Raw genomic sequence first — 26,919 nt, 5'->3', positions numbered from 1 at the left:
GACCGTGGGTGGTTAAATATTCAATGAAATAAATGAAATCGAGTGATGGATTAGAATTCGTTAGAATCTCTCGCAGTCCTTATCTTATAATTAGACAGCGGATTGTATGCATTTATGACAGAAATGAGCAGGCGTGATTTGAAACGGAAAAGCATTAGAATAATTTAAAAAGACTGTTATATTATTATCGACTTACTAAACATATTAAGAAAGAAAATAAATTTCCATTTCACTCTAGTTTGTTACACAATTCAGGAAGAAAATTTTCATTTCGCATAAAGATCCGCTGTCTACTTATAATTGTCGAAAAGTCACTCGTCGCGCCATCTAACACTAGATTGATGATACTGTTTGATTAGAGGTTTCGTCGTTTTCTTCTAAGAAGGCGCCCAAGATCCCTTCACCAGTGGGAAGGGTGAAGGAGAAGGGTTAATCATTTCCCATCCCCCTGTAAGTGGGAATTGCGTCCCAGAGATAAGAAGGGAGTGAGAAAAGGAGCAGGATCTCCCATCCCATTTCACCTAGTCCCTCCTTTCGTTGGAACCAAATAGAAGGAAAGAGAGGAGGAATGGCCCAGCCCAGACTCTTGGGACTCTCGAGAAGTCGCAGAAGGGTTCGTCGCTGATTGAATGTTTCCTCGTGAAATTGTTTATTGCCATTAAATAAAAATCTAGCATGCATATATCGTCGATCAGCTTTCTGATTTCAGCGCAATTTGTAACCAATTTTGCTTGCACTTATTCGTCACGGCCGTATTCGTAGCCAGCTGGAATCGTTTCTTTAAAGGGGATGGTGCTCGTAGCCTCTCAGTCGAGAATATTGTTTGAAATCCTGCAACGTAACACGTTATAAAGGCAACAGAGATCTTCCGGATGACTGGTTGAACGGATCTACCTAGTCGGAATCATTGCATAAAAAAGTACCGACGCGACGCGACGGCATCGTCAAAGAGTGCTTAACGAGCACGACAAAAGTACCTTAAAACTTTCGGGAATCCTCGACATGTACCGTAGACGCGCATCCTCTTCTCCCGTTGGCAAGTTCGATCGTTTCTTTCTTCCCGATACAATACCGATCGGAAGCAGAACGGGATTCGTCGCCAACGCGGCCGCTGCACCGATTAGAGCAACGCCAGCCAACGCTTTCAAAGCCACCGCCTACAAAATAAATAAAAAATAATACGGAACGAGAGGGTAAACTAGAGATCCTTATTTCACGTGTATTTAAATAGCTCCTTTGCACTCGGAGCTATTTTAATTGTATTATATATGATTTTTTTCATTTTATGGATATGAAATTCATGTGCAATTCATGAAATTCGTACAATATTTAAATGTTTGGTAATTGATTAGATACCGATGTATTTGTAATGATGTAAACAATATTTTGCGCCCGAGTGCTAAGGGTTGATACACGTTCAAAACCACGATCTCCAGCGTAAACTTTTGCACAATACCTTTTGGGTCTGAATATTCGGTACCGAGGGAACGTTTCCTTCCGGATAACTCGGTTCCACTGGCCCGAATTCATCGCCGTTGGCAAGGGATCCTGAAATTCCGTAACCACCGCTCGACCCGCTGGAACTGGATGGCCTGCCGCCGCCGTATCCTCCGTAACCACCACCGTTCCCGTAACCGTACCCTCCAGAAGGTCCAGTCTCGTAGCCATTCGGTCTGCGATTCGGCGAACTTTCACTTCCATAACTCGGACGAAAAGCGAACCTAATGTTTGTAGGAGAGCACGTTCAGCGACCCCGTTCAGACACCAGAGAAAACGTCTGATCAATCGGTTACCTATCTCCTGCGTGATTTCCGTCGTAGAGTACGCTGCCAGGCTGGTTGCCACTGCCACTTCCGCTTCCGGGTCGCCGAGTGATTCCATTCGAATCCGGAGGCTGTCCTTGAGTTTGCCATCCGTATCTACAAATAATCCGATCGTCTTTCCCGTTAAAAAGCTCCGTTCCCCTCCCCCGGCACTCGTCGTCAAGCATCTTCGAATACTACCTATCAACTGGTACACGTTCGCCGTATCGCGTCGAGTGCCGATTAACGTCCGCGGAGATCTTACTGTGATACGTGTCGGGTCTTGCGGATGCGCCGGAAACGTGCCTAGGTCCGCAACAGCTGGAACTTGCGAATTTCAATTGATCGTGAAGCACGCCTCCGCAGATCGAGCAACGATTCCTTAACTCTCGTCCGTCCCTCGTGTCAATTTGACACAGTTTTCTCGAAATAAGTTATACCGTTCCGTTGTTTGTGGATAAATTTGTCGCGAAACTTCGTAACTCCTGAATTAAAAAATATAACTGTTTACCTTGTTAGTTGTTCTTTTACCACTGTGTCAATTTGAGACCGAGGGACAGATTCGATTCGTGAAACGAGGAACGGATCAGGGTTAAATTATGCAACGTATCTCTCGAATCGGACTCCGCGCGATGAACGGTCGCCCTTGATTGCTTCTCCAAGCTTCTGTCGTACGCCTCGGTGTCGTTGCTCGGCACATGTTGCGGATTCGAAGAGTTTCTAGCGCGTGCGACGTTGACGAACAGTTTGTCTGCCACAGGATCCTTCTTGGTCGGTTGATCGGTCAAGTTGTACTCGGTCTTCTCGCTGCGCGCGTAGCAAACGAGCGTTGCCAGCAAGGAGAAGTGAATCAGTCGTTGCACCATGGCGACAACGGACTCGAACAGAGATCGGCAAGAGTTTGAGAAACCGACGCGAACTCTGCCCCTGCTTTTCGACAAGATGACGACGCGAAAGTGACTCTTTCCTTCGCGGAGTTTCACCTTTTTATGGAGTGGTCACGCATGGGGAATTGTCGCGCATTTACCCTTCAGGACTGCTACCACCCATCCGTTTGCCCTGTTCGTTGAACGAAATGATTCCGCGACAACTAGGATACGCGTATTTTCGATGTTCGTCAAGTGTCCCGATCGATTTATCGATCAACATCTACGGCGATTCGTCGGAAACTCGAAGGTGAGATACAAAGGAAACGCCGTTTACAAGGAGAGACCGTGATGCTTTGGTTGCGTCCCTGTGAACTACAAAGTGTGACAAAACGGTGCACAGGAGTGTGTCGGTGAAAATAAAGTGGCACGAGTGAGTCAACAGCGCTTCTATGGTCTAGCCAACTATTCAATTAAAGCTGGTGTTCGTAACCGAAGTTTCATATAAAATTAAACTTCGCCTCGAAAACGATATAATTAATTCGACTGCGGGACGGATCGCGAGGTTCCTCGTCCTACCAAACGGGACAACAGCGAGAACTCATTTCGACGCGTGATCGCTGCTCGTTTGAACGGCGCGGCGCGCGCGCGAGAGAGTCCTTGATTAATTTAAATAATACGCAGATTACGCCTGCGTTCCCGTTGGTGCATCTTTTAATTAACCCCCGGAGTGGTACTACATTTTCCCGGAAGTTCAAGACGCGTGTCGCCGAGCGTACCTTTTTCTCTCTATCTTCTCCACTTTCTCGTCGCACAGCTGAAAATACTCGGTGTCTCGTCGCGCGAGTTTATTTCCATTGCAAAAGGACCTCGGCCTGTACCTACGGCCGCCGACTCTCTGTTTCCTCTTTTAAACTTTCCGAAGGCCTGCTCGCATCCGCTCGGCACAGCGCGCGGCGCGACGTTTTCGAGCGTAGCTTCCGACGTTACAAAATACGCGAGAATAATTTGTTCCGCCTGGATATTTACGGCGGTCGAAATTGATCTCGTTGCGTCACATCTCGAATTTGATCTACGGTTGTGCCAAGGCTGTTTCGGGGAGGTAATCGACGAAGAAGGAAGCGCGCGATTACGGCGCGCCTTGCCTCCGCCGATAGATCTCGCAGCGATAAAAGTACAATCGCGGCCGATGTCGCGACAGTTGTGCCACTCGGCAAGAATTTCCAGATATGTAGATAGAGGTCTATTTATACCGTCCGCGCACGAATATTGTTCGATGCATTCGAATGGATCGACCTTAAATCGGTGACGGGTGCGAGGTGCACGGTGCATAGATAGTAGATTTCTGGCGGAGTCGACGGAGATGCGAAATCGCGGTGGCTAATTCGGAGGAGGGGGAAGGCTGGTTGATGAAACGGAATGATTTGTTGCGCGGACGAACCGAAAGAGAGAAGAAGCCGCGGAAAAAAAGGAGGAAACCAGGGTCCGGGAGGGAGGGAGGGAGGGAGGGAGAAGGCAGGAGGCAGGAGGAGGAGATAGAACGAGGACCAAGAGATCGCGGAATGGAGCAAGAGTGGAGTAATCAATACGCATTCACACGCGGCCGCTCGCATCCCGTTTCCATGGGGACCGAGGCTGGCGCATGTGCAACCTTTTACCAGTGTCATTCTGCCGGAGCGACCGACTCAGAAGCTGTTTCGTACCAGTCCGGTGCGGAACATTCTATGCGAGATCCATCCCCCTACAGCCATGTATGCTTGAACGTTTGTACCCTGCGCTCGCAAACTTTTCTCAAAACTGAATTAGAAAACCGTTTACCGGTACATGTTTCTACAAATGAAGCGCCCTGATCGTTCAGCACGATTCGCAGGGGAAAACGCGATCGGTCGGGACTCTTTTAAAATCGAGTTCAACCATGTATTATAGAAGAGTCACCGCCGACCAACTTAGCTGCGCTGTGTGTGTCTATCGTTGCCCGTATACTCCAGGGTATGGTATGGTACAGCGCGCTCGACCCGCGGATGTTCACCCCCTGGCCGAGCCAAAGGGGATGGAAGCGATCGAGTTTGCGGGTTACAGGGGGTGGTTTTCCTCGGGGCGCCTGCGTCGAGTCCTCGATGACGACTCGGCTAGGTAGGTGCTCGACTCGGACGCAGTACGGAGGAAACGTTCAGCACGCAGAGTGCTGCTGTCCTCGTGACATCGTGTCTCGTCGTTCTCTCTTTTCTCCAGTCGATGACAACAATAGATTCCGAGAGAGAGATTGTTCGCCGCACCGGTCTATCGGTCGTCCATATCGGACGTTCGTCGGTCGTTCATCGGTCGTCGATCTACGATCGACCGAGATCGCTGTCGAAGCACGGCGTATCCCAAGTTTTCGTTTGATCGCCGTCGAAGTGGCCGCGAATCGACGGGTGGTTTTCAGGGCGGCGTTTATCAAAGAGGAAACGTCGAACGGTTTTAGATGAACCGGACGAGACGGAACGCGACTCGCTCGCTCGCGAACCGAGAATCGTTGGTCTCGCGAGATAGCCCGCGTGTCGACGGGGGGAGTCAACGTGTCACGATGAAGCATGTTTAGGAAGAAACTTCCGCTTTCTTTATAAAGTGTCTCGATCCATATCACGGTGTGTGTGTGTGTGTGTGCGTGCACGTGTGTGCTGTGCATCGGCATTGTGTCGGAACACGAAACGACAACAACGAGAGCTTAGAGGAAAGGGCTCTCCGATGGGCAGCACCGAGAGATCGTTTTAAACGAACCATATACGATCCACGGTCGCCATGCACCCGTCCGAGCCACGTCATTCGAGCCAGTAAATTAATGTCTAACGTTCGCAGAATGCACGTCCAGCGAACGAAAGGTTAATTGTCGAAGACGAATACCAGCCAGGCAGCTCTTATCACCGTAAAGACAAGAGCTTAGTCGGATTTAATCGTCGCTTGCATGTGGGTCACAAGTTGCATTCGCCATCAGCTAACGAGATAGAGGGTTTACCGAGTAGAGAGGTGAGCCTGTTAAATTGCGTTACCCTCGGCTGTCCCGCGTTACCGCCAGCCCGCGATTTTTCGGCAGGATTCTTCGAGATTTAACGTGGGTCGAAGCAGCCGAAAACCGATTGGTCTATACATATGTAGTGTCGTCGATACGATACGACGAGCGACGTACCCGAGCGAAAGATACAACGCGAGACTCGTCCGGCGGACAGAGAACGGGGAATGCTGGAACAAATTCAAGATATTCCGAAGGCGGGTCGCGTCGCGTCTCGTCTGGTTTCGCCGAGTCGGCTATACGATGTCACGTGGTGGTTGCAGTTTACGATGTCCTTAACCTCCCGGAAAATCAATGTTCCTCGCGTAACGACATGCCACACCGCTCGTTCTTTATTGCTCGATAAGCGAGATTTGTATACCCTGTATTCCATTATAAATCTTGCCGTCTAGCTTCTTCCGTTCGAAACTGTCCGGCTACTGTCCGGAGCCTCGTTCCAGTCTGCGGCCCTTGCCGCGTAAAACTTGATCGATGGCGATATCCACGGTCCACCGTAAATTTTGCTGTTGCCGCTTTAATTTCATTTATAGAAACCCGACTCGAGCTAATACCCGACTCAGGGGCGCCGATACCGCGGGCATTAACAAACAAGGATTATCACTACGCATCGCATCGCTATCCGTGATGCATCGTTCTAAGGTTTCGTTCCATCTTCCAGGCTTAACTCGGGCAGAACGCGACGACAACCGCGGAACAACCAGATTCCTCTACACGATTTCCCAGCGGTGCTTAGAAGTTTTTTCGTTGCGGGGGCGAATCGGGTCAGCGAAGAGATTCACCGGCTTGGAAAAAATCCTCCATCGGGTTCGTCGACCATGATTCCGAGAATGTTCTATAGTCGGTGTTTTGTACGGTTTGCACGGTTCGCGTGAAACGTAGCCGAGCTGGGAGGTAGCGCTCGTACAGATCCCGCCGCAAGTGACACTAGTGACACGATGCGATGGAGGGTTTCTTCTAGTGGCTGTCATTCAAAATACTCGGCGCACGACGGCCGACGTTCCACATCTTTCCAGCGACGTTACCCACTCAAACGTCGACTCGACCCGACTACAAGGAAAACATATCGAGACGTTTAGGTTTCCTCGTTATGTACAAGGGTCCTCGACGACGCGACGGACAAAAGCGACTCGAAAAGCGACGAATCGCCGTCGGAATTTCTAACCGGTCGTCTCCCGACACGCGTGCACTTTTCATTTTCGCGACGGTGTTCAATATTGCACGCGGTGGAAGACCTTTGCCTTCGCTCTTTCCTTCTTTCGTTCTCCGGGCGCGCGGAGCACGCGAAAAAAGGTAGTAAAAGACTACGCGACGAGGTGTACAGTGAAAAGTGGTTCTTTGCATGCGCATCCACTGTAACGAGAGCCAGCCTTGATCCCCGACGTGAGAATGCGTTAATGATCTTTGCGCGGAAGTTCGCGCGCGAGAAATCTCGTCGCGAAATATGTCAGACGTTTAAAAACATCATTCTCTCCGGCCGACCCCATAGAAATTTAAACCATGGAGCGTCGCTCGTCGTCTCGACAAACGTCTCGAGTATCTTTCATTACGTCCAGTAGAACTTGAACCCGAATAACGCGGCTCTGAACAGCCTCGATTGTTTCCGCGCGAAACAATTTTCGGGATCAAGAATCGAAAGCGATCCATGAAACTCGTTGGCGTTTAAGTAATCGAGTCATTGGCTCCGAAGCGAGGAGAAGGCCAATGTGCCGGAAACGCGAGGAGCAACGGGAGGGTATGGAAGATCCTCGGACGAACGGCGAAACGGCCGCGAAAGGAACATCCAGCAATGTCGTACACCGTACGGGAATCAAGAGAAGTGCGAGTGTCGGCGCGATGGAGGAAATTGTCTGACTGCGCGTTCCCTTTTCGGGATCCGGCCGCACCAACGCATCCCCTCGTGACTCGAGTTAAGCCAAGAGGGAAGGAGAGATAGGGAGAGAGAGAGAGAGAGAGAGAGACCGAGAGAACCCCTCCTGCGGCCTGTCTCTCCCTTCGCCTTTGCAACCGGAAAGGGAGCCGAACGATGGAAATCCAGTCGAATCTTTACGCTCGCGCGTCCCCTGCGGATCGAACACGGAAAAAATGAAATTGCCGTCGTCGGTCGATAAACGTCGACGTGCCGACTTCGTCGGAGCCTCGCAAAAGTTGCCGCGCGCTGGAAGCCCGACGGGAGAGGCGGACGATGCTGCGTCGCTCCAGCGAAACAATATCCAACGGGGGTTCTGGAAAAATTGTCTAGACTTCGTTCGGTATTCGCGATACACGAGTAATCGGTTCACGGATAGAACAACGTACAAGTTCGAAAAAGCGATTAACGGTTTACCGAAGGCGGGAGGTCTTTTATTGTTTTCCGCAAGGGCTCACCGAAACATCGTGTCGCGATAAGAAGCCGCGCGAGAAGGGAAGTGGAGTAACGCGAAACGGAAATACGTCGCTGAGCCGGCGGAAAAGAAACCGTCGACGGTTCTTCTTACGCTCGACTCCCGGTTACTGATTTCACGGCGGGAAATAAAGGGCTCGCAAATGTACGGAGTGCTCGTGCCTGGCAGAGGAATTACGCGCGCTGTTGTCGTTTCTATTAAAAGTCAAGCTGGCGGGAATGCAGCACCGATGCAACGCGAGAGATGAAAAATCTCGAATATTTCCAGCACGAACGAGGGGTAACAAACAACGGGGCGACAGCCCGACCGACGGTTAAAATGTGCAGCGTGCACGCGGATTAAAAGATATTCGAATACCGTGGCGTATAGCAAAGTGACTCGTTAAAATTAACGAGTCTAAACGATGTCTAAATCGTGGTAAAGTTTCGCGTTCCGAGCAATCTTCCGGGAAAGCTCGTCCATTATTTTTGCCGGCGCGGCGGCAGCGCGCGTTCGCCGATTTCCCTTTCACGCGTGTCTTCGTCATCGCCGTACAACGCCGTTCCACCGCACCGTCGAGAATCCCATTTGTAGCGGCTCGTCTACCGCGCGAGCCTATTGCCATGCCCGCCGTATTTGCGTACGCCTGTTTGGGGTGCGTGAGGGTGCATTCGTTTACCCGAAACTCGATTTCGAAGCTCTGGTAATTGAATTTCAAGTACGCCGACACGGCCGGCCGGTAATGCGTTTAAAGACACCGACGGCAGACGTTTAAAGATGCTGTTTTCTAATTTGCGAACGCTTCGCTGCTAACACCGATTCCGTATTTCAATTTGTTCCGGCGTGGTTCGACGACCGTTCCGCCGATTGCCAGCTAATCGTAGTCGGATCTTGTGCCGCAGGAAACAATGTGGAGCTCGGTTACCGCGGCTGGCACAGAGAATGGTCCTGCACCACCTTCGAGAAGCAAGCACAGCGCCACTTTGCTCGCCGGGCACGTATATCTTCTCGGTGGGCGAAACGGCAATCTTCCTCTGAAAGATCTTTGGCGATACAGTCTCGGTAAGTGATCAAATACATATATAATAACACAACGGTTATTTGAATTTCTTCCTAGCAAAGCGAAACGCGAGGGAATGATTGCGAGGGGCATTAACGGCCGATGTCTGAGTAACCGGAGAGCACTGTACACTGTACACGAACAACATCTCTGACCAACGCACCCCCATCGTCTCGCTCGGAGAGCGAGGGGTGCGTCACGGAATTTAAACAGGGTTCAGTCTGATCGATAATACGCCATTATTAAAGCCTACGCGTACATCAACCAAAGCCACCGACGATACGCCACAATTACGGCTGTTTCCACGGAGATCAGACGCACGCGAATTAATTGCGCCTCCTCGTTAAATAGGGAGTTTACGCGGAATTGCTTGCATAACTTTCGATCCACGGTATCGTAGCGCGCTGTAAACGGTTCCCGCGGGTCCATCTGGCCAATTGTGAAACTGCGCGCTCGTTCAATTTAAATTCGCCCTAAAAATTCCATTCGTGCAATCCCCCGGATTTTTATAACTCCAATGTTCCTACGTCGGTTTATCACTTAGCAGTCGAGCGGTAAAAATTGCTGTGCCATTAATTACATGTTTAGATATGTTTGTATCTACTCAATTACTAAACATTGAAGTACTGCGCGAGGTATCGCATCAATTTCATATCCACCAAATTTAAAAAATCACAGAGAATGGAAAGGGTTGAAATTAAATGATCAATTTCAAAGGAGAATCGAAAGTATCGACTGCGAGTGTATTGACGGTGCGAAGCAGCGAAACTCGTGCTCGTTGACCGGCCCGGCTGCGCGAATCTGTATTAATCAGGGAGGGATTGTTCGGCAGCGAACACGGAGAATATTAAAACAGTACCAGAAGGGTTGGCAGCTTGTCTCCCGGGACGAACGGCTCCCAAAGGGATTGGTGGTATGTTTTAAAAGCCTAGCATCGTCGATACTCGATCTTGCGAAAACATTGTGATATCCCGAACCACGAGAGTACTCCATCTTTCGATGGGTTCGAAAGCGAGGGGAGTTCTTTTGGCGTTGCATCCTATGCGCATTTCAAACGTCATGCGGACTTCCACCTCGATTTCGAGCCAGAACGCATAAATCGCGCGCGAGTAATCTCCAACCGCGAATTAGAACGCGCGCTCCGTTCGAAGCGATCTCTTTATCCAGCATCGCGATTTTACCCCGTGAACAGCACTTTTACACAAAAGAGTGCATTGCCTCGTGGCCGACCAGATACGACACGTACACCTAATCAATGTCGGGCATCTTTAGTGTCGGCCCGCGAGGGTTGTGAGTACTCCAGCCAGCGTATTACGGCTCTTACGTAAATTTCATAGGCTTTGTTCTCGGGCACGTCTCGGTGGCAACCTATAACTCGGATACTCGAGGTGTTAAACGCGGGCAACTTCTCGCCGGATATTGTAAAACTATACCGCGAAACACTTGCAACTTTAGTTGAGAAGTTGCCGATCTAATCTGCAACGAGAACGTCGGGCTCGTTCTTCTTTTGTTCGCGCGATGGAACTTTACGCGCCGCTGATTTCTTTCGCTTTTATTCTTCCCGGTTAAATTAGGGGAGTGTCCCTTTTTTTCGCAATCCTAAAACTTCCGAAGGGTAAAGACTTGTTAAGCGATTATACCGGAGCGAAGGGAAGAAAGTGTCTCGACCCTCGGAAGCGCGACGCGCGGCCGCGCGCGTTCTTTGTATGCATTCTTACGCCGCGAATCCAAAAATTTGCAATATCGTTCGCATAAACGTTTTCTAACGCGAACAAAAAGGAATATCGTGTCCGACGAGAACTTGGCTGGCAGCTCGCAGCCAGTATATTTTTCTATCGATACGAGGAACATAATACGCTTATCCCTCCGAGTTCTTGCGTTAACGTTTCGCTTTTTACCGTGCCCTTGGCACTGCTTAGATATAAGCTCCTAGTCCCACCCTTCTTTCTGCACTCCCCCGTTCCGTCTCTCTATGTTTCTGCGAAGCCCCAACCACCCGAAGGATTTATTTCGGAGCAGCAGATTGCCGGGGCGGTTCAAAGCGTGATTTAGCGTGGCGAGGAAAGTTCTTTTTTTCAGCACCCGTGAGATATACCGAGGGATACCTTCCTCTTTAATTTAACATCCGATCCCGTACGATATCTTTCGGTCAAGCCGGGGGAGAAGGAACGCGGAAATTATGCGTGCACGCGACGAGACCCATAATGCGAGCCTCTTTGTTTCTTTATTCGCGAGCCTCGTTTCGAACTGTGCAGTCTCATCTTCCCCTCGCGTAAACGCACAAAAGCGAGGCTGTGCAAATCGTGTTTATTCACCGCCGTGCAAACAGAGAGGCTGGCATGCGAAACCGTTTTGACTAACGAGCCGACGCACGCTCTCTACCCCCATTCTTTATTTTTCTTTGCAGCCGAGAGCAAATGGGAAGAATTGCATCCTGCGGGAGAAAGACCGCCGGCACTTCAGGAGCACAGCGCGGTCGCATACAAGGATTGCCTCTACGTTTTCGGGGGTGAACTCGGCTTTTCGGCGGGCACGGAAACGCCACTGTGGGTTTACAATGTCAAGGTACGCCTACCCCAGCGTGTTTTCTCTCTCCATCGAACCGCCTCGATATAACCGTCTAAACTTGTTAGCGAGGCGCGGCTTCGGTTAGTTAAATTTTCGTGATTTCGCCGAGGCGAAACCCGAGCAGATGCCCTCCGGCAGTTGACCAAGCCCCTTGCAAGCATCGCGGTTCAAGGCTCGGCACCCCCGCTGCCCCTCCAATTTAGCAACCGAGACGATTCGGGGAGTCCAATCAACGGTGAGATTGACAATACCTTGCCTCGACGCGTCTCGTCTGAATTCGTAGCTCCTTCGACGATCTGACGAGCGGATCTATTCCTCTCGATTATCTATTTATCTCGATGATTGGTCTTATTTTCCATTCCTTTGACGATTAGAATCCGTGCCAGTTTCCGAAGTGCACGCAGTCTTCGTGGTTTCCCGTTTGACGCGTCGTCGCGTCGTTCTCCCCGAGGACTCCTTGCCACTCGAGTGACTACTACGGCGGAAGAATCGCAACTGCTCGATGCGGTCGAGCCTCGTGGTTGTCCCTCGTTGCGTGTCATCGGTTGGCAAACACGATCCCCCCACCTCGAACCCTCTACTTTCGAAGGATCGGAGAAGTAGCGGATGTCCTCGTGTAAAACTGCTTGTACCTGATGACGGTACTATTGATTTAGCGGTTTCCCGAGGGTGCGATATTCTTTCGCTTCTCTCTTCTTATTCTATATCGGCGACCCCTGCATCCCTTGCACGCGCGCTCCCCTCCAGGACGAGTAAGATCATTAGGAGTTTCCTTTGCGAGGTACGACACCGAGTTACGACGAGATCGTTATCGGAACAGACGAGGGGTGACGCCAGGCGAAACAGATTCGAGCGCTCTCCTCGAGGAAATATTGTCCGTTGAATTATAGAAATCGGGGAGAGTAGGCTTCGCTTAATTAGGGACTAGCGCGCCGATCGATCATCAATCGTAAACAATCGACTGTCATTGGATACCGTTCGACGGCAAGAAGCTTCTGGGAAATGTTTGACACGCGTGCGGCGATATCGCGAGAGGGAGGAACCGTTGGCAACAGCCGGTGTCAACAGCTCCTTCTTGCGTTTCGTACCCTCGAAAGTGAATGGCGCTTATCCTCCCAAGGGTTCCTGCTCTCAACCCGCGCATCGTTAAAAATTCATCAACTCGGAGTAAACAGGAAACGCGGTAGATAGCAATTTTACGTCAACGATTCCCTGTCTCCGACCTTGTCAACGCCAGGTGCCATCAAATAGGAAGAAACTCGAGTCCTCCGGGGTGAATCTCACACTTGTGATTTTCCTTAATAACGAAGGAGATGAACATTCCCCCATTTTTCTCCAAACCCGTCGGATATTAAATACTTTCTTATCCCAGCTCCTCGGAGGATTTATGCCCTTTCCACGGCATTAGAGAATTTCCTGGTCCGCTCGCGTTTACTTATTGGACCGGCTTCGGAACAAGGGTGGTCTCGCCATCGTGTATTATTGAAATCCACGTTACGAATGCACCAGCAAACCCGATTGGTAGAATAGGGAGGGGTCGTTCGCGTCCCGTGTTCTTTTTCTACCCTATCTTATCTTCCCCCGTGTTCCATTAAACTTGTCTGCCGGTCGCAGCAAATCGGATACAGAAGAAATATCTCGCTCGGGTGAATATTCGATGTTCCCGGCGTCCCTGCATCCTTCGCTCTTCTCGTAGCGGTGAAGATCAACCGACCGCGGTCTCGAGGTTCTTTGAGGTTGTTCTAAAAGAGTTCGCGTCGTCGGTGATAACTGTTTTCTCGCTAATTTTACAGCGTTTTAACGTCGATGGCGAATTTACCGACTGCTCCACCCTTGCGCGACCCCCTCGCGTCGTAATGCGGGGTAAACGCAAGTGGCTGTACAGACCTATCAACTTTAGGCACGTACTTCAAGTTACGTAATTACTTTCAGCACCCCTGCTATACAGCCTATATATACCTTGCTTCCTTCCTTCCTTCCTTCCTTCCTTCCATCTTCTCTCCTTTATAAGTTCCCTCCCGTTCTTCTTGGCGGTGTACGCTACCGAACGAGTACGAGATCCTTGATCGCCGATCCGAGAACCTGCCGTGCCATCAATTTCCGTTTTACCGCATTCTCTCGAAACGATCGGCGAACTTCAGTGAAATCGATCCACCCTCGTCCATCGATTGCGTCGATAAAATTAAATGCGGGGCATACATAAAAGATCCCCTTTGCTCGCGAAGCGTCTCACGCGTCGCTTGTGCCCTATATATTTTTCACGAGCAGTGTTTCAGGGTACAGATAGAAATAGATCGGTTCGTCAACACCCGGAGCTCGTCGTCCCTTGTCCCCGAAACATTTCGCAACTATTATAAATTGCGACTCGTCGAGAAAGCCGCAACCGGTACGTTGTTACGACAGCCGCCCGTATTAAACTCGAGTCTATTCAAAAGAGTAAAAAGAAGGGAGTGACAAATTGGAGCTCTCCTGTACCTTTTGTTACGCGCAGCCCCATTCGGGGTTGATATTCGGCATTCAGAAGCCTTCCCCGTCCAGACAAAATTACTGATTTTCTTGGGCCATTGTCGTCGGTGCCGTAAAAATTGATGAACGAACAAAGAACACCGTGATCATGCTTTCAAAAGCAGCACAAAAGTCACCGGCCTGTTCGTTGTCCTTAGACGAACATGTGGAGAAAGGTGAGGGCGCAGAGAGGATGCACGGTTCCTAGAGGACGAAGAGGCCACACGGCTCTGGTTCATCGCGGCCAAATGCTCATCTACGGGGGTTACCAAGACCTTCGCGGAAGCTCTCCGGAGCTGTGGGCGTTCCACTTTGGTAATTCAACGAGACACAATATAATATAACAATTAGCAATGCACACACGACTTACCAACGACTTGCTCGCTAGAAACGGAATCCTGGCACCTGCTGTCGTCCGGTGAAAGTGGGCCAGCGGCGAGGCACAAGCATTCCGCTGTTCTACACGGCGACGCCATGTACGTTTACGGAGGTATGACCGATCTTCAAGAGAGAAGCGACTGTTGGAGATGGGACGTGAACACCGCCTCCTGGTGTCTATTGAAAAATAAACCAGGACCGGGACCCCTTCACGGCCACGCTGCTTGCAGACTTCCCAGCTGCATGCTGATATTCGGCGGGGAGAGCGGTGGTTTAGCTACGAACGAACTGTGGAGGTTTCATTTCGGTAAGCGAGTCCCAAACCGTGTTCAATGTCCGGCTGTTTCACCGAGTTTCATCGTAGGTACGGAAACGTGGGAGAAGCTGTCGGTACAGGGTCCGAAACCTCAACCGAGGGCGGAGAGCGTCGCACTGGCGGTGTCGGAGCTGCTGATACGAGGGACCAACATCGACAATTCGAAGCTGAAGCTGCGCAACCAGAGGACGAGGCTCTACAACAACAGGATATCGCCGAACGAGGCACCGACCAGGCCGAGCTTCCTGAAGGAGATCTCGAAGCTGTCGCAGATCAATCTATCGCGGCTGAGTCACCCGACGAAATGCAGCTACTCGGTGTTGAGCGGCCAAGACGACAACGAGGAGAGTCCGCAAGAGGTACGCGTCCGTTCAAAGTAGCTGTTCCTCTAGACCTAGATTCTAGATGTTCTCCTGTCTGCAGGCGAACTCGTATTATCCGTTTCAGCAAGTGGACGCCGAGGTGATCGAGCCGTCCACGGGAATGGTTAAGTCTCGAAGCGCGAACGCGTTGGCGCGTCGAAGGCAGAAGCCGTCCGAGTCGATGTGCAAGACCACCGATCTCGGCAGCACCTGTAGCAACGCCAGCGGTTCCGGAATGACCAGGGACCCAACCTCGGTGCCGAATTTCCGAGCGCTCACTCTGCCCACGCCGGTTTTGACACCTGTGGAAGCGGCCAGGCTCGTTTTCGTCGATCCGGACGAGAACAGCGACAACGACGACGACGAAGAAGAGGAGCGCAAAGACCCCCCCACCTCCAGACTGATAGAAGTCCAAGAGGAAAGACGGTAAGTTTCGTTTGAATTCGACGATACCATAGCGGCGTATAAGGGTGTAGGCGTAAGGGGCGGTTTTTCCAACGACGGAAAAGCTCTTTTATTTAGAGCAGCGCTCGGATTTACTTACTCGCGACGGCCGAGTTTCCCCGTGGCGGTCATAGTCCTCCTAGGCGCCACCAATACCTTCGTAACTCGACCGTCGCGAGTAAGTAAATTCGAGCGCTGATTTAGAGCAACATAATAATGCTACAAAGTATATAAAGTGAGATTTCCAACAAGTCTAATATTTTTCTACCATCGTTCGACCCACAACCAATCGATTCTTCCCCGTTTCCAGGGACTTCGCAGCCATGCATCAAGCCTGCCAGCCAACGCGCGGCGAGAGCTACAGCTCGCACCTTTACGAGGCTGCTCTGCAAACACCTAAAACCCCGACCACCTCGAAAATACCTACGTCCGCATCCGTGCGATTTGCCGACTTGGAGGAGGGTGAAGAATCCACCTCGGACTACGCGAGTATAGAAGCCAGAAGCCCCGGCGACCCTCTGGCCGACGACGATTGGCCATCGGGCAGGAAATGCAAACAATACCGCCCCATCGTCACCCCATCGACGATACGCGAAGGCCAATTCGGCTTCTGCAATCCGAACTACCTCGGGCTGAACGAGAGTAGAAACCAGCAACAACAACAGCAATCGCAGCAGCAGCAACATCAGCAATCCCAAGATGGGAAATACGCGAAAATGTTGAACAGCCCGCCGGATAGTGTTTTAGAGGACGAAGCGGGACGGTCCTCTTCGCAGACGTTCGCGGAGTTATTAGAGCTTCAAGAATTGAAAAGGGTGCCGAGAGCACCGCCGAAAAGTTTGCCGTTAGGATCTCCTTCTAGGAGAGCGGTTAGCGCGTCGAGGGCGGAAAGGCAACGGGCAAAAGTTGCCGCTGCGGACATTAATGACTCGGAAACGCCATCGTACGGGCCAGCGCCTCTTTACGTATTTTTAGTCGGAGGGAAGGAAAAAGGTCAGGTGACGGTGTTCGCTCGGCCTGTTTCCCTATGGAAGTTACAATTAGCGCCGCACATCTTCTAAGACCGTGAATCGTTCAGTTGCAATTCCTATTTTCGTTGTTCCTCGTTACGTTCGTGTAACAAAGAGACTCGTCGTTTGTGTTCACTCGTGCAATTTTCTATCATAAGCGTAGACCGATCGTACCGTGTCACTTATACGGATAATTTCTTGTTTGTTCGTTCGATTTTCTCGTTTACGTTTCGGTGAACTTGGCAAACCCGTCTCGATAGCATATCGTCGATCGAATATATACATATATATAGTCTTTGACAACAGAATGCATGGTTAACTATACGTGTATCGATCATTCCCGAGGATCTGGATTCGACGTTGATTTAAGTTCCTTGCTTGGTCGTCCACTTTGTTATCTAAGCATCACCAATCAATGTAATCGTAAATACGTGAAACTGAATTGTACGTTCTGATTGTAGGATAGGTTTACGAACGAATACATAACGGATCAACGGTTCATATTGAACCGATTACTTTAAGCGTAAATCAAACGAGCGGAGGTGTTCTGTCAGTCCGAATCGGTACCATCCATATAGATTATTGTCGATCTTAGAAAATTTCTTAGGAAATCCACGGTTAAACCGAGTATCGTGCGGACGATGCGATTTTTCATGTTTGTAATAGATAAACAAATATATTCGATCTCTCTCTCTCTCTCTGACATATTCGAAAAGTATAGAATATTTTTCTGCGCTGACACGTACCAATCATTCAAAGACTCGATTGATTTGCGCTTTCCGAATACGAAGTAGAATAATCCGAAAGCTTGAGGTGTAACGTTTAAAAAGATCCTGAATTCCGATGCGGAGATCGATGTGTGATTGTGTCGAATGTGTATAATTGATGTACGGTTCCAATAATTCCGCGGAAATTAGATTTTTATAAAAAGACAACCCTGAATGGGAAATTCACTGAGAACCGCGAACGATCTAGAGTAGAATCTACCGAAAACACCCAACGAAAGAACTACGTCGGTATCGGTTTCAGTTTCATCGCGAGGGAAGACGTGTCTACCACGCGAACCATACAATCGTTGGCGTGTTCGAAAATATAGTAGTTACGATTGGTCGAATTTTTACGTCCGTGTTACAAAATTATAAATCAACGAACCCTCTCGTCGTGACTGTGTCCGCGAGCGCAGCATTTCAGCCGCGCCGTGCACACAGAGAACGATCGAGCGGGTCTCTTGTTCGTGTAGAATTTTTATGCCCGCAAAGGCCCAATACATGTAATCCATCCACAAGTAGCAATGGTGTGAATGCGGCGTTCCGTAGGCTGAATATCACAGAATACTTTGCGATCGTACTTGTAAAAGCAACGTGGACCTTCCTCGTGACCTCGAGGTACTTTGTCGAGAGCAAAGATTTCGTAATATCCAGTCGAGCACCGCGGACATTCGAAAAAATCAATGTTTTCCATTCGTAGCAGTAGACAATTTAACATCTCCGTGTACGAAAGTTAAGATGAATGTTTCGTAACGTTCCATTCTCCTCTAGGGGACCCCTAGCTTTCTATTCGTTCGTTTCCAGACACATTAGCATGTAAAACAACTGTACGAAATTCCTGTTTACGTATCTCGTCCACTCCCTCGTTACTAGATAGCTCTTGGTTAGTTGCGTTCCAACAAAATGTATATATATATATATATGTAGTTCCGATGTATGAACCAGGTTTGGTTCAACGTTTTGCGAATTCGTTTGCTCATTCGCGTTCACCCGGGATTTCCGAACGTGTCTAGTCTGTGTACTCGCCCGTGGCGAACAAGTTTTGCGAATTAGGATACAAGTGAAAGTAAAGCGAAACAACAACACGTACTGGAAGTGTATTAATGCCGTGGCCGTGTCTCGATCATTTTCCGTTCTACAGACAGGGAAAACGCGATCCGATAGTCAATTATATCACTATGTCGTTGAATGCGTCCGTTGCCAAACACATCTCGTTAAGGTGCATGGTACTTGTGCTTCGTAAACGAGATTCAAAGTATAAGCTCGAAGACGTGGGCTGGGATATCAAAAGGGAAGTAAAACAAAGAGAGAGAGAGAGAGAGAGAGAGAGAACTACCGGTGTAGCTGATTCGAGTGCCTGTACTTTTTGCAAATATACGCATTCCATATTTTTCTGGACACAAGCGACTCTTTTCGGAAATGAAATCATTCGCCATGGTATCTTCTAGCTTATGCTTCCCTCCAACGATGGCTGCGTGTCACGCCGACGACACGAGTCACCGCAAATATACATTATAAGATACGGTATTATACAACATAATGTCGACGAAAAGAAAGAAAGAAAGAAGAGAACCAGAAAGAGAAATAAACCGCGTCTCATTCCAGTAGATTTTCATATCACAAAATGCAGTATTTTTTCAACGAACAAGCCTTCAGATAGAGGACCCACGCTAATTTTTCTATGTTAATAAGTATTAGACGATGTATCAATATTATATGTACGTGTACACGTATATCTCCTCACACGATCGATACGTTTTCCTAAAAGAATATTATACGATTTCAATATAAACGCTATACTTTAATTTCGCGAACTGAACGATATCCAACGTAGACAATCTTGTGCGACTCATGGCGAAGACAGGGGAAGATAGAATTCGTTTCTGGCGGGTGTTTTCTCCAGCTACGGGCTGGGAATATGGGAATAACGCGTGTTTCTAGGGACTTATTTCTGGGGAATATTTCGAGAACGCAGGAACAGACCGTGCGGTTGGCAGGTCGATTGTCCCGCAGGAAGAAAAAGATTTCCCCAGGAAACGTGGTGGGTAAATCCAGGTAAATCTCTGTAAATCTCCCGCCAAAGTAGTCGAGCAGTCGAGCATGTCAGTGTCAGTTGTCAGATAACGGTAACGTACGACTCAACACCGTCCGATGTACGGAGGAACGCTCCAAACAAATCCGTCGTCTTCGTCGTTCGCATCCTGACGCATATTTTCATTAAGTAACCATGGATCAAGAGAATTGTTTCGTGACGTGTTCGGTGGTGATAGAACGGAGCAACTCGCAAGGCTCGATCTTAAAGAAAGTCAATCATCGAACGGCGACTTTGCGCTTGATCCGAAACAACCTTCGTGAAATGTTTATCGAGGTACGAGCGGAGAAGGCGAACGCGACGACGAAGCTGTCGCTCAAATCCGTTTCCGTTTTTAACAAATTTATGACCGAAGGAAAGGCTTCTATCAAATTCAAAGCGGACAACTGCACTCTGTTTTTATCGAATGCGCCGACAGCCCAGTTGACCACTTTTCTGAAAACGATCTACGTTAAGATCACCAACCAGGACGAAACGGTGAAAAATCCGTTGAAAGATAGACTGCTCTCGAATAAATCGCTCGGAGGTGTTCAGGATATCAGTCCCGCGACCACTGCCGAAATTAACAAGGCTAAAGAGAAGGCACTTAGCGTGTCTCGGGCGACGATCACCACTCCATCCCCCAGCAACGCGAGGAAGAGGAAACGCATGGACGAAAACGGATCGAAACTCGTCACGGGGAAGAAACTCTACGAAAATCCAACGGCGGGAGAGATCACGGAAGAACAGAAGAGGATTTTGGATGCGGTACTCGGTGGTAAGAATCTATTTTTTACTGGCAGCGCGGGAACCGGAAAATCGTTTCTCTTGAAGAAGATTATAGCAGCCCTACCCCCGGATGTTACAATGGCCACAGCGAGTACTGGAGTGGCTGCTTGCCATATCGGTGGAATCACCTTGCATCAATTTGCCGGGATTGGCCTGGGGACTGGAAATTTGGAGAGATGTATTCAAATGGCTTCCAGAAATTGCGTAGGTACTTGGAGGAAAACAAAGCATTTGATTATAGATGAAATTTCTATGGTAGACGCAGATTACTTTGATAAAGTAGAGGCTGTCGCCAGGCACATCAGGAAAAATGAAAGGCCATTCGGTGGAATGCAACTAATTTTATGCGGAGACTTTTTCCAGTTGCCTCCAGTCTCCAAAAGGGACCAGAAAGCAAAGTTCTGTTTTCAGAGCAGCGCGTGGGAGAAATGTGTGCACTTCAACTTCGAATTAAGAACCGTGCATAGGCAGAAGGATCCGGAATTTGTGGATATCTTGAATAATTTAAGAATAGGTAGGGTTACGGATAACATTGCAGAAGTTCTTAAAGCGACAGCTAAACAAAAGATAGAGAATAATGGAATTTTAGCAACCAGACTCTGTTCTCACGTGAACGAATCGGAGGAAATTAACGAATTCCAATTAAACGCACTAAAAGGAGAGTCTAAAACTTATTTCGCTCAGGATTCAGATCCGTCTATGACACAGACATTGAATCAACAATTGACTGTTCCTGGGAAACTTGTATTAAAAGTAGGGGCTCAGGTCATGTTGTTGAAAAATATTAATGTATCCGATGGTCTGGTGAATGGAGCGAGAGGTGTAGTCATTAAATTTCAAGACAATGCACCGGTAGTTCAATTTAAATCCGGTACCCAGTACCGTACCAAACTAGAGATATGGAATTTAAAAACGGCGTCCGGCAATATCGTCCATAGGAAACAAATTCCACTTAAACTAGCATGGGCCTTCTCCATTCATAAAAGTCAGGGATTAACTTTGGACTGCGTCGAAATGTGTCTAGCAAGAGTTTTCGATCCCGGTCAATCCTACGTAGCATTGTCTAGGGCACAAAGTTTACAATCTTTGCGGGTCTTGGATTTTAATAGCCAACAGGTATGGGCCAATTCGGACGTACTCGTATTCTACAAAAGATTTCGGAGAAATTTGCAAGAAATGGAAATGATTCCCCTAGGGAAAAAACAAAAAGTGTAATAGTATTAGTCAATTAAAAAAAAATACACCACCGCACCTTCGAGCGTTCTTACGATAACATTGTATAAAGTATTATTTTTAACCGACTTCGAAAAAGAAGGAGGTTACTCAATTCGATCTGTATGTGCCTTTTTTTTCGCTTTTTTTTCGATGTATAGAAATATTTTCACGACGTAAAAATTGCGAGGCTGCAAACATGATCTCAACTCGATATAATGTCAACTACTTAATACCTATTTTATGCGAGCGACATAACGAAGCCTAAAAACGAAATTTTTGATTTTGTAATGATCTTTTAAGGAAGATTCACTTTTAAATCCTGTATTGTAACAGATTTTACGCATTTAATTATAACAAGGCATAGGTACATTTATTTGTTGCTTTTTTTTTTATACAAATATTACAAATTCGCGGATTCGGTTATCGTACACGTGGCTAACAGTCGTCGACAGTTATTTCTATCGACGGTATGTAACGCCACGTGTGTCCGGCATTTATTAACTCTGAGCAAAGCACCGGCGTACTCGGAGCTGTTTCTGTGCTACTGCATTGAATATCTATTTTGTACTGACCTGCTGTAAAGAACACTACGCGACATTCATGATAAATCCTTCCGTACTCCTGCAACTGAATAAGAAAGTCTCTCGTTATAAAAGGAAAACAGATCTGGAAGTTGTTTCGATAAGATAATAACTCACGACTGGCAGCATAACTTTATTCGCGCCAGCGATAGACAGCCTGGTTTCCAGTTGATAATTGTTCACTCCGTTATGATGGTCTTGGTAAAAATTTATAGACAATACAAGATCGGCCAACGGATGTTCCAACGTATTGCATATCCCTATGCCGACGTTGACGCATTCACCGAGATTGCACGTGAGCTCGTCCTGTGCCTTTACGATCGCATCGTTTATTTTGATCTCTGAAATTGATTGACATCGCGACTATTGATCGAATAACTAGCGACAGTAGTAGGTATCGTATACGATAGAAATGTAAGATATACCCCATTGCAAAGGACTCATTCGGACAAGATCTAGCATGTCTTGCGTGAGAGTAATTCCAGAAAGAGACGCTTTCCCGACCAATTCGGTACCTAGTAATTGCCATCGTAAATCAACCAACGAGGCAATATGTTCGGAACAGACCTTTTGTAGTTCCCCAATGTCTCCAGCTCCGTTTAACTGCGATTCAAATAAAAAGCGAACTGCAGACGCTGTGTACATGCACCACAACTATCGAGCACCGAAAATTCTTGTTTACCATGGACAGTTTGTTGAGTGGACAACGCTCGACCGGTACAGGAATTCTACAGGGCTCCTTGCCCTCCATGTATATGCACTTGGTTTGAGTATAGTGCAATTCCATCTCTTGATTGGTCATATTCGTCAAGTCTAGTACAAGATAGAACTGCGACGGCCTGAAAACATATTTTGAGAACGCCACGAGCTAAAACATTGCTCGATCACGTCGGATCACTTACGTTTCCGCTGGGAGCACATCCCAATTGGTGATCTGAACGCTGGGCAACATCTCTATAGTGACAAAAACCGACGAAGTGCGACAATAGCCTGCCGATAGACCATCTCCACCGGAGTACTTGATTTTTAACTGACCCTCGATAATATTCGAAGCGTGCAATGGCACAGCCAGTTTCGATAAACGTGAACTTGGTAAAGAACTAAAGCCCGATCTGAACGAGGAAGTTAACTCGGACTGTCTTTTCGTGTGCGAAGGTGAACTTAATCTAGATGGTAAAGAACTGTGTCCGGATTGAGACATTAAACTGCTTGGCTGACTGAGATACGTGCTGCCGGTAATATCTAAAGAAAATACGTATCGTTAAAATATCTGTATGGTCTAACAGCACAGCCATCGGTTATACTACTACCATTGCGAGACCCAGGTGCTATAAAATCGGTGGCAGCGTACAAGTACAATATAAGACTCGCGCTAGTTCCAGGCTGAAGAGGTAATTGCTTCGTCAAGTTTTCATTGTTCCATTTGAATATTATGTTTTCCGTGGCCGCGTCTAGCGTGGATTGCACAGATATCTCGATGGTTTCGATAGGAACCTGTCCGCTGTTTGTAATAGTCACGGTGCATTCGGCGCTGCAGTGGAAACATAGGAATAGGAATAGTACCTTCTCCCGAGAAATATTGTTACAATAGAAATTACTGAAACTCTAAATTATACCTTTCGCCACCGTACAACGATATGCTCGCGCTAGTTACTATGTTGTCCCCGGAGCTGAAACTTGCAGTTTGAGGTAAACTCGTGGCCACGTCTATCCTTGGTAGAGCTGGAACTACCTCGACGGTGTATTGAGGGTGCACCATCCCCTCCATATATCGTAATCTACAGTTCGACTTCACTCCCAACGTATGAGTACTAAAACCGAGGATTTCCAGGTCACCGACCTCTTTAGGCCTGCCTGCCAACGTTACCGCGATTGGGCCTGATTCGGCAGGTAGCGTAATACTTTCTGGAATCGACTCGAATACGACCCCGTTCGTGAGGAGCCTCATATTAGAGACGTGCAACTCGAAAGGAAGCGGATTGATCAGCTGCATCGACACCTCGCAAATGTCACCCTCTACCCACAAGTAATCTGTAACCGTTCGGTTTTAGTTACGCATATACGTGTATACGTTTGTTATACAATGATCGAGACCCACCAACTTTACTTTTCGACGTGTTCTTCCTCTCTAAGGAGCCAAAATTAATTGGCGTGAACAAAAATGGGCCATGATCTTCCTTCACTCTTTCAATCTTTTGCGGTTGAAGATGCGGTTGCATGTTTTTCAAAACAAATGATTTCGTTTTCGGGATATTCGTCAAATTGGCGGGCGGTATAACTGTTCCGCTATCTAAAACCTATCGGGGGAAACCTTATAATTCTTTTCTAGATTCTCCCTGCCACGAATTTTCTTAACGTTTACACTTACGAGTGGTACAGGAGCACCTTCGCATTGTTGAGAGATGTTCTGAAGCTGCAAAGCGGTCTCCCTACGTTCGTTGGGTGTCAAATAGTTGTACATCGTTTGAAGTAAAAATGTTACATGTCTAGTTGCTAGTGCTGGATTGCCCATACGATTAGCGGCAGCAACGAGATCGTTTATCACTTGAATTTGGATAACCGGCCAGCCCTTATGCGTATCTGTAAGAATAAGATTTATTTCAAAATTGACTCGCTTGTTGTAACGTTAGCAAAAAGATATGAATTACCGGGAGACATATCAACAGGATCTAAGGACAGTTTAAACCCAGACGTAGCTTGCAGCATTAAATTGTAACACTGCTGCCAATCGGGATTCGGATTATTTTTCGACACGTGTCGCGTTGCGGCCAATCTCAAGCAGAACGATGCTTTTCTTATGAAACCAAAGCTCATATATAAATCCGATAACGTGGTAAACCGATCGATCTGTAATGTTGTCGCCATTTAATTGTATTCTATCGAACGAGCGAATCGTACCATATCATTTCCTCGTGCTACATACTTTTTCCTGTTCGCTCAACGATAAACTTATAAGTACGACGTTGCTCAGATACGAGGCAGCCTGCAGGGTACAGTTTTGCTCTATCGAGATTCTCGTCGCTTTGAAACTAGCTTCCGTTTCGATTATACCAGCATATTGATATTTACTATAGTGAACTATTGCTTCACGGTATTTCTTCGATATTTCTTCGGGTAACAAAATATGCGGCATATTACTCTTTACCACCTCTATAGCGGGTGGAGATGGTAGCGTCGCAACAGCCTGCGAACCCCTTCTATATAAAATAATCCGTTAACAAACCTTCAAAGAAAATCACAATTGCCATTCATCGATACATCCTGAATATTCTTATACATACCTTTGCTTACCTGGACTTCCTTCCTGAAGGGAAGAGTTTCTTTGTAATGGAAGACTTCTGCACATATTTGGATACAATACTAGAGCGGATGCAGCACACAAGCCCTCGAACGCAGCTCCTAGCCACAGCCAGTCGTTCACCGCTTGCAATATACTAGCCGCAGAATTATAGTTGCTCAAAGCATCCGCCGGTAATCCAGCTTGTAAACATAGATCACCTAGATGTTTGGTCATACGGCCGACGCATCTTTTCTTATTGTTTCTAGACTCCAGATCCAATCCTATGAAATCTTTCTTCTCGAACGGTGCTAACAAAAGAGAAACTCTATCTACCTTCTCTCTGGATCTCTCTAATCTTTTCGATTCCAAGATCCAGAATAACGAATTCAGGCACTCCATGATGTGAACCTCCAGATAGGGGCACATCTCGTCGGCGTAAAATACAGCGCGTGTTTTAAAATTCGATGGGGTAGTAAACGAAGCCGGTGGTTCGTGTATGTTGTTCGAGTCGATTGGGCCGAAAAAGATGGCACGGGAATCGTAAAGCGTGGCTGTGTACTTTACCTTCAGGGACTCGTGAACTCTACATAATTCATTTAGCTCCGCTTGATTGTCATATTTCCCGAAAGTGATCAATCCCAGTAACTTTCTGTGCGTTTGGAAATCACCCCAATCGTTGTTCTCGATAGGATGTTCCCTGACGTATCTGGCAAGGATTTCCCGCGTACCACCGGTTGAATCGCTCACGGTGAATCTACTGCCCGCTTTAATGATCCTCTCGCATAACCTAGTCACAGTTTTCTGCTTAATTTGCGTACCGATCGGTCTCAACAGCAAAAGCAACGCTGCGTGGTCGTGAGCGGTTTGCTCGTAATCGGGATGAGACATCTTATTGTCGGGTACCGGACTCGACAAAATAACACTAATCGCAGAGCGCATTTATGTCACTCGCTGCCCAACAGTACATTCAAGTACTCGGATTTATATAAATAACAAGAAGTCTCTCTACTCCGACGTAACTGGTGTACGATGATTCTTGAACGTCACCATTAAACTGTGTATGCATGATACTGTTATTTACTGTTACATGTCACGTTGACAATCGTTACACTACAAAACCGATCCAGACAAAAACTAAAACAAAACTGCCATCTTGAAAATCTGCGTATGACAGATCCGTCCTGTTCAAAACCTACCGCGCATGATTCGCTCTTCTCGTCCTGATTGGCTGGCGACTATGATTTTAATTGGACGTACGGTATTTTGAAAAATAGATTATTTCTGAAATAACTTTACAAAGGAATTTCACTTTCGAGACATTGCCGTTTAAAGTTGCGATCACTGCTCTGACATTATTTTTTTAAGCCTTTCAAATTTATTTCTGACTTTTTCCTGGTAAATGGTTATTTAAAAATTTTGTTGAACGTCCAGGTCTCTGTTCGACGTTTGAAGGGAACGGGAAATGGCGCCAAGTGTTTCGACGAAGAGGACAAGGG

At 47.8% G+C, this 26,919-nt stretch overlaps 4 protein-coding genes across 7 annotated transcripts; 2 read left to right on the top strand and 2 right to left on the bottom strand.

Moving 5' to 3' along the window:
- Positions 1 to 31: 31 nt before the first annotated feature.
- LOC143211579 (uncharacterized) lies at positions 32 to 5,234 on the bottom strand. Its single transcript, XM_076429396.1, has 6 exons — positions 2,413 to 5,234; positions 2,004 to 2,130; positions 1,794 to 1,919; positions 1,457 to 1,721; positions 978 to 1,157; positions 32 to 831 (listed from the first exon to the last, which is right to left on the bottom strand). Exons 1-6 carry the CDS (start codon positions 2,666 to 2,668, stop codon positions 781 to 783), a joined length of 1,005 nt encoding a protein of 334 aa, XP_076285511.1. The 5' UTR covers positions 2,669 to 5,234; the 3' UTR covers positions 32 to 780.
- On the top strand, positions 4,810 to 19,279 carry LOC143211570 (uncharacterized). 3 transcript variants are annotated; one of them, XM_076429376.1, is made up of 8 exons: positions 4,810 to 5,295; positions 8,980 to 9,139; positions 11,545 to 11,702; positions 14,369 to 14,525; positions 14,599 to 14,895; positions 14,953 to 15,263; positions 15,328 to 15,692; positions 16,021 to 19,279. In XM_076429376.1, exons 2-8 carry the CDS (start codon positions 8,986 to 8,988, stop codon positions 16,769 to 16,771), a joined length of 2,193 nt encoding a protein of 730 aa, XP_076285491.1. In that variant the 5' UTR covers positions 4,810 to 5,295; positions 8,980 to 8,985; the 3' UTR covers positions 16,772 to 19,279. The 3 variants fall into 3 exon arrangements, with proteins under 3 accessions (XP_076285491.1, XP_076285490.1, XP_076285492.1); XM_076429375.1 differs by lacking the exon at positions 4,810 to 5,295 and adding an exon at positions 5,541 to 5,674; XM_076429377.1 differs by lacking the exon at positions 4,810 to 5,295 and having other exon boundaries at positions 7,136 to 9,139; positions 15,352 to 15,692.
- Positions 19,280 to 19,424: 145 nt separating this feature from the next.
- Pif1 (Pif1 DNA helicase) lies at positions 19,425 to 21,620 on the top strand. The gene has a single exon (XM_076429385.1). The coding sequence runs from the start codon at positions 19,715 to 19,717 to the stop codon at positions 21,560 to 21,562; it is 1,848 nt and encodes a 615-aa protein (XP_076285500.1). The 5' UTR covers positions 19,425 to 19,714; the 3' UTR covers positions 21,563 to 21,620.
- Positions 21,621 to 21,884: 264 nt separating this feature from the next.
- On the bottom strand, positions 21,885 to 26,612 carry Brun (trafficking protein particle complex subunit brun). Of its 2 annotated transcripts, none has more exons than XM_076429349.1 (12): positions 25,425 to 26,612; positions 25,067 to 25,340; positions 24,792 to 24,990; positions 24,512 to 24,723; positions 24,242 to 24,440; positions 23,760 to 24,174; positions 23,454 to 23,674; positions 23,046 to 23,385; positions 22,826 to 22,982; positions 22,569 to 22,746; positions 22,261 to 22,484; positions 21,885 to 22,189 (listed from the first exon to the last, which is right to left on the bottom strand). In XM_076429349.1, the coding sequence occupies exons 1-12, from the start codon at positions 26,360 to 26,362 to the stop codon at positions 21,998 to 22,000; spliced, it is 3,549 nt and encodes a 1,182-aa protein (XP_076285464.1). In that variant the 5' UTR covers positions 26,363 to 26,612; the 3' UTR covers positions 21,885 to 21,997. The 2 variants fall into 2 exon arrangements, with proteins under 2 accessions (XP_076285464.1, XP_076285465.1); XM_076429350.1 differs by having other exon boundaries at positions 25,067 to 25,337.
- Positions 26,613 to 26,919: the final 307 nt, after the last annotated feature.

The sequence above is a fragment of the Lasioglossum baleicum genome, chromosome 8 (genome assembly GCF_051020765.1).
Source record: "Lasioglossum baleicum chromosome 8, iyLasBale1, whole genome shotgun sequence".
Classification (NCBI taxonomy): Eukaryota; Metazoa; Arthropoda; class Insecta; order Hymenoptera; family Halictidae; genus Lasioglossum; species Lasioglossum baleicum.
Note: the sequence above shows the minus strand (reverse complement) of the source record. Positions and strands in the feature narration are given on the sequence as shown.

What these genes read in the sequence shown, in the direction of transcription:
- LOC143211579 (XM_076429396.1), bottom strand. Translation starts at nt 2,668, where the DNA reads ATGGTGCAACGACTGATTCACTTCTCCTTGCTGGCAACGCTCGTTTGC. An exon ending in GAACGTGTACCAGTTGATAG is followed by an intron (nt 1,920 to 2,003) that starts GTAGTATTCGAA and finishes GATTATTTGTAG; the next exon opens with ATACGGATGGCAAACTCAAG. An exon ending in GGAAATCACGCAGGAGATAG is followed by an intron (nt 1,722 to 1,793) that starts GTAACCGATTGA and finishes TACAAACATTAG; the next exon opens with GTTCGCTTTTCGTCCGAGTT.
- LOC143211570 (XM_076429376.1), top strand. Translation starts at nt 8,986, where the DNA reads ATGTGGAGCTCGGTTACCGCGGCTGGCACAGAGAATGGTCCTGCACCA. An exon ending in TCTTTGGCGATACAGTCTCG is followed by an intron (nt 9,140 to 11,544) that starts GTAAGTGATCAA and finishes TTTTCTTTGCAG; the next exon opens with CCGAGAGCAAATGGGAAGAA. An exon ending in GAAGTCCAAGAGGAAAGACG is followed by an intron (nt 15,693 to 16,020) that starts GTAAGTTTCGTT and finishes CCCCGTTTCCAG; the next exon opens with GGACTTCGCAGCCATGCATC.
- Pif1 (XM_076429385.1), top strand. Translation starts at nt 19,715, where the DNA reads ATGGATCAAGAGAATTGTTTCGTGACGTGTTCGGTGGTGATAGAACGG.
- Brun (XM_076429349.1), bottom strand. Translation starts at nt 26,362, where the DNA reads ATGCGCTCTGCGATTAGTGTTATTTTGTCGAGTCCGGTACCCGACAAT. An exon ending in CACGTCGAAAAGTAAAGTTG is followed by an intron (nt 24,175 to 24,241) that starts GTGGGTCTCGAT and finishes GAACGGTTACAG; the next exon opens with ATTACTTGTGGGTAGAGGGT. An exon ending in AATGAGTCCTTTGCAATGGG is followed by an intron (nt 22,485 to 22,568) that starts GTATATCTTACA and finishes AATCAATTTCAG; the next exon opens with AGATCAAAATAAACGATGCG.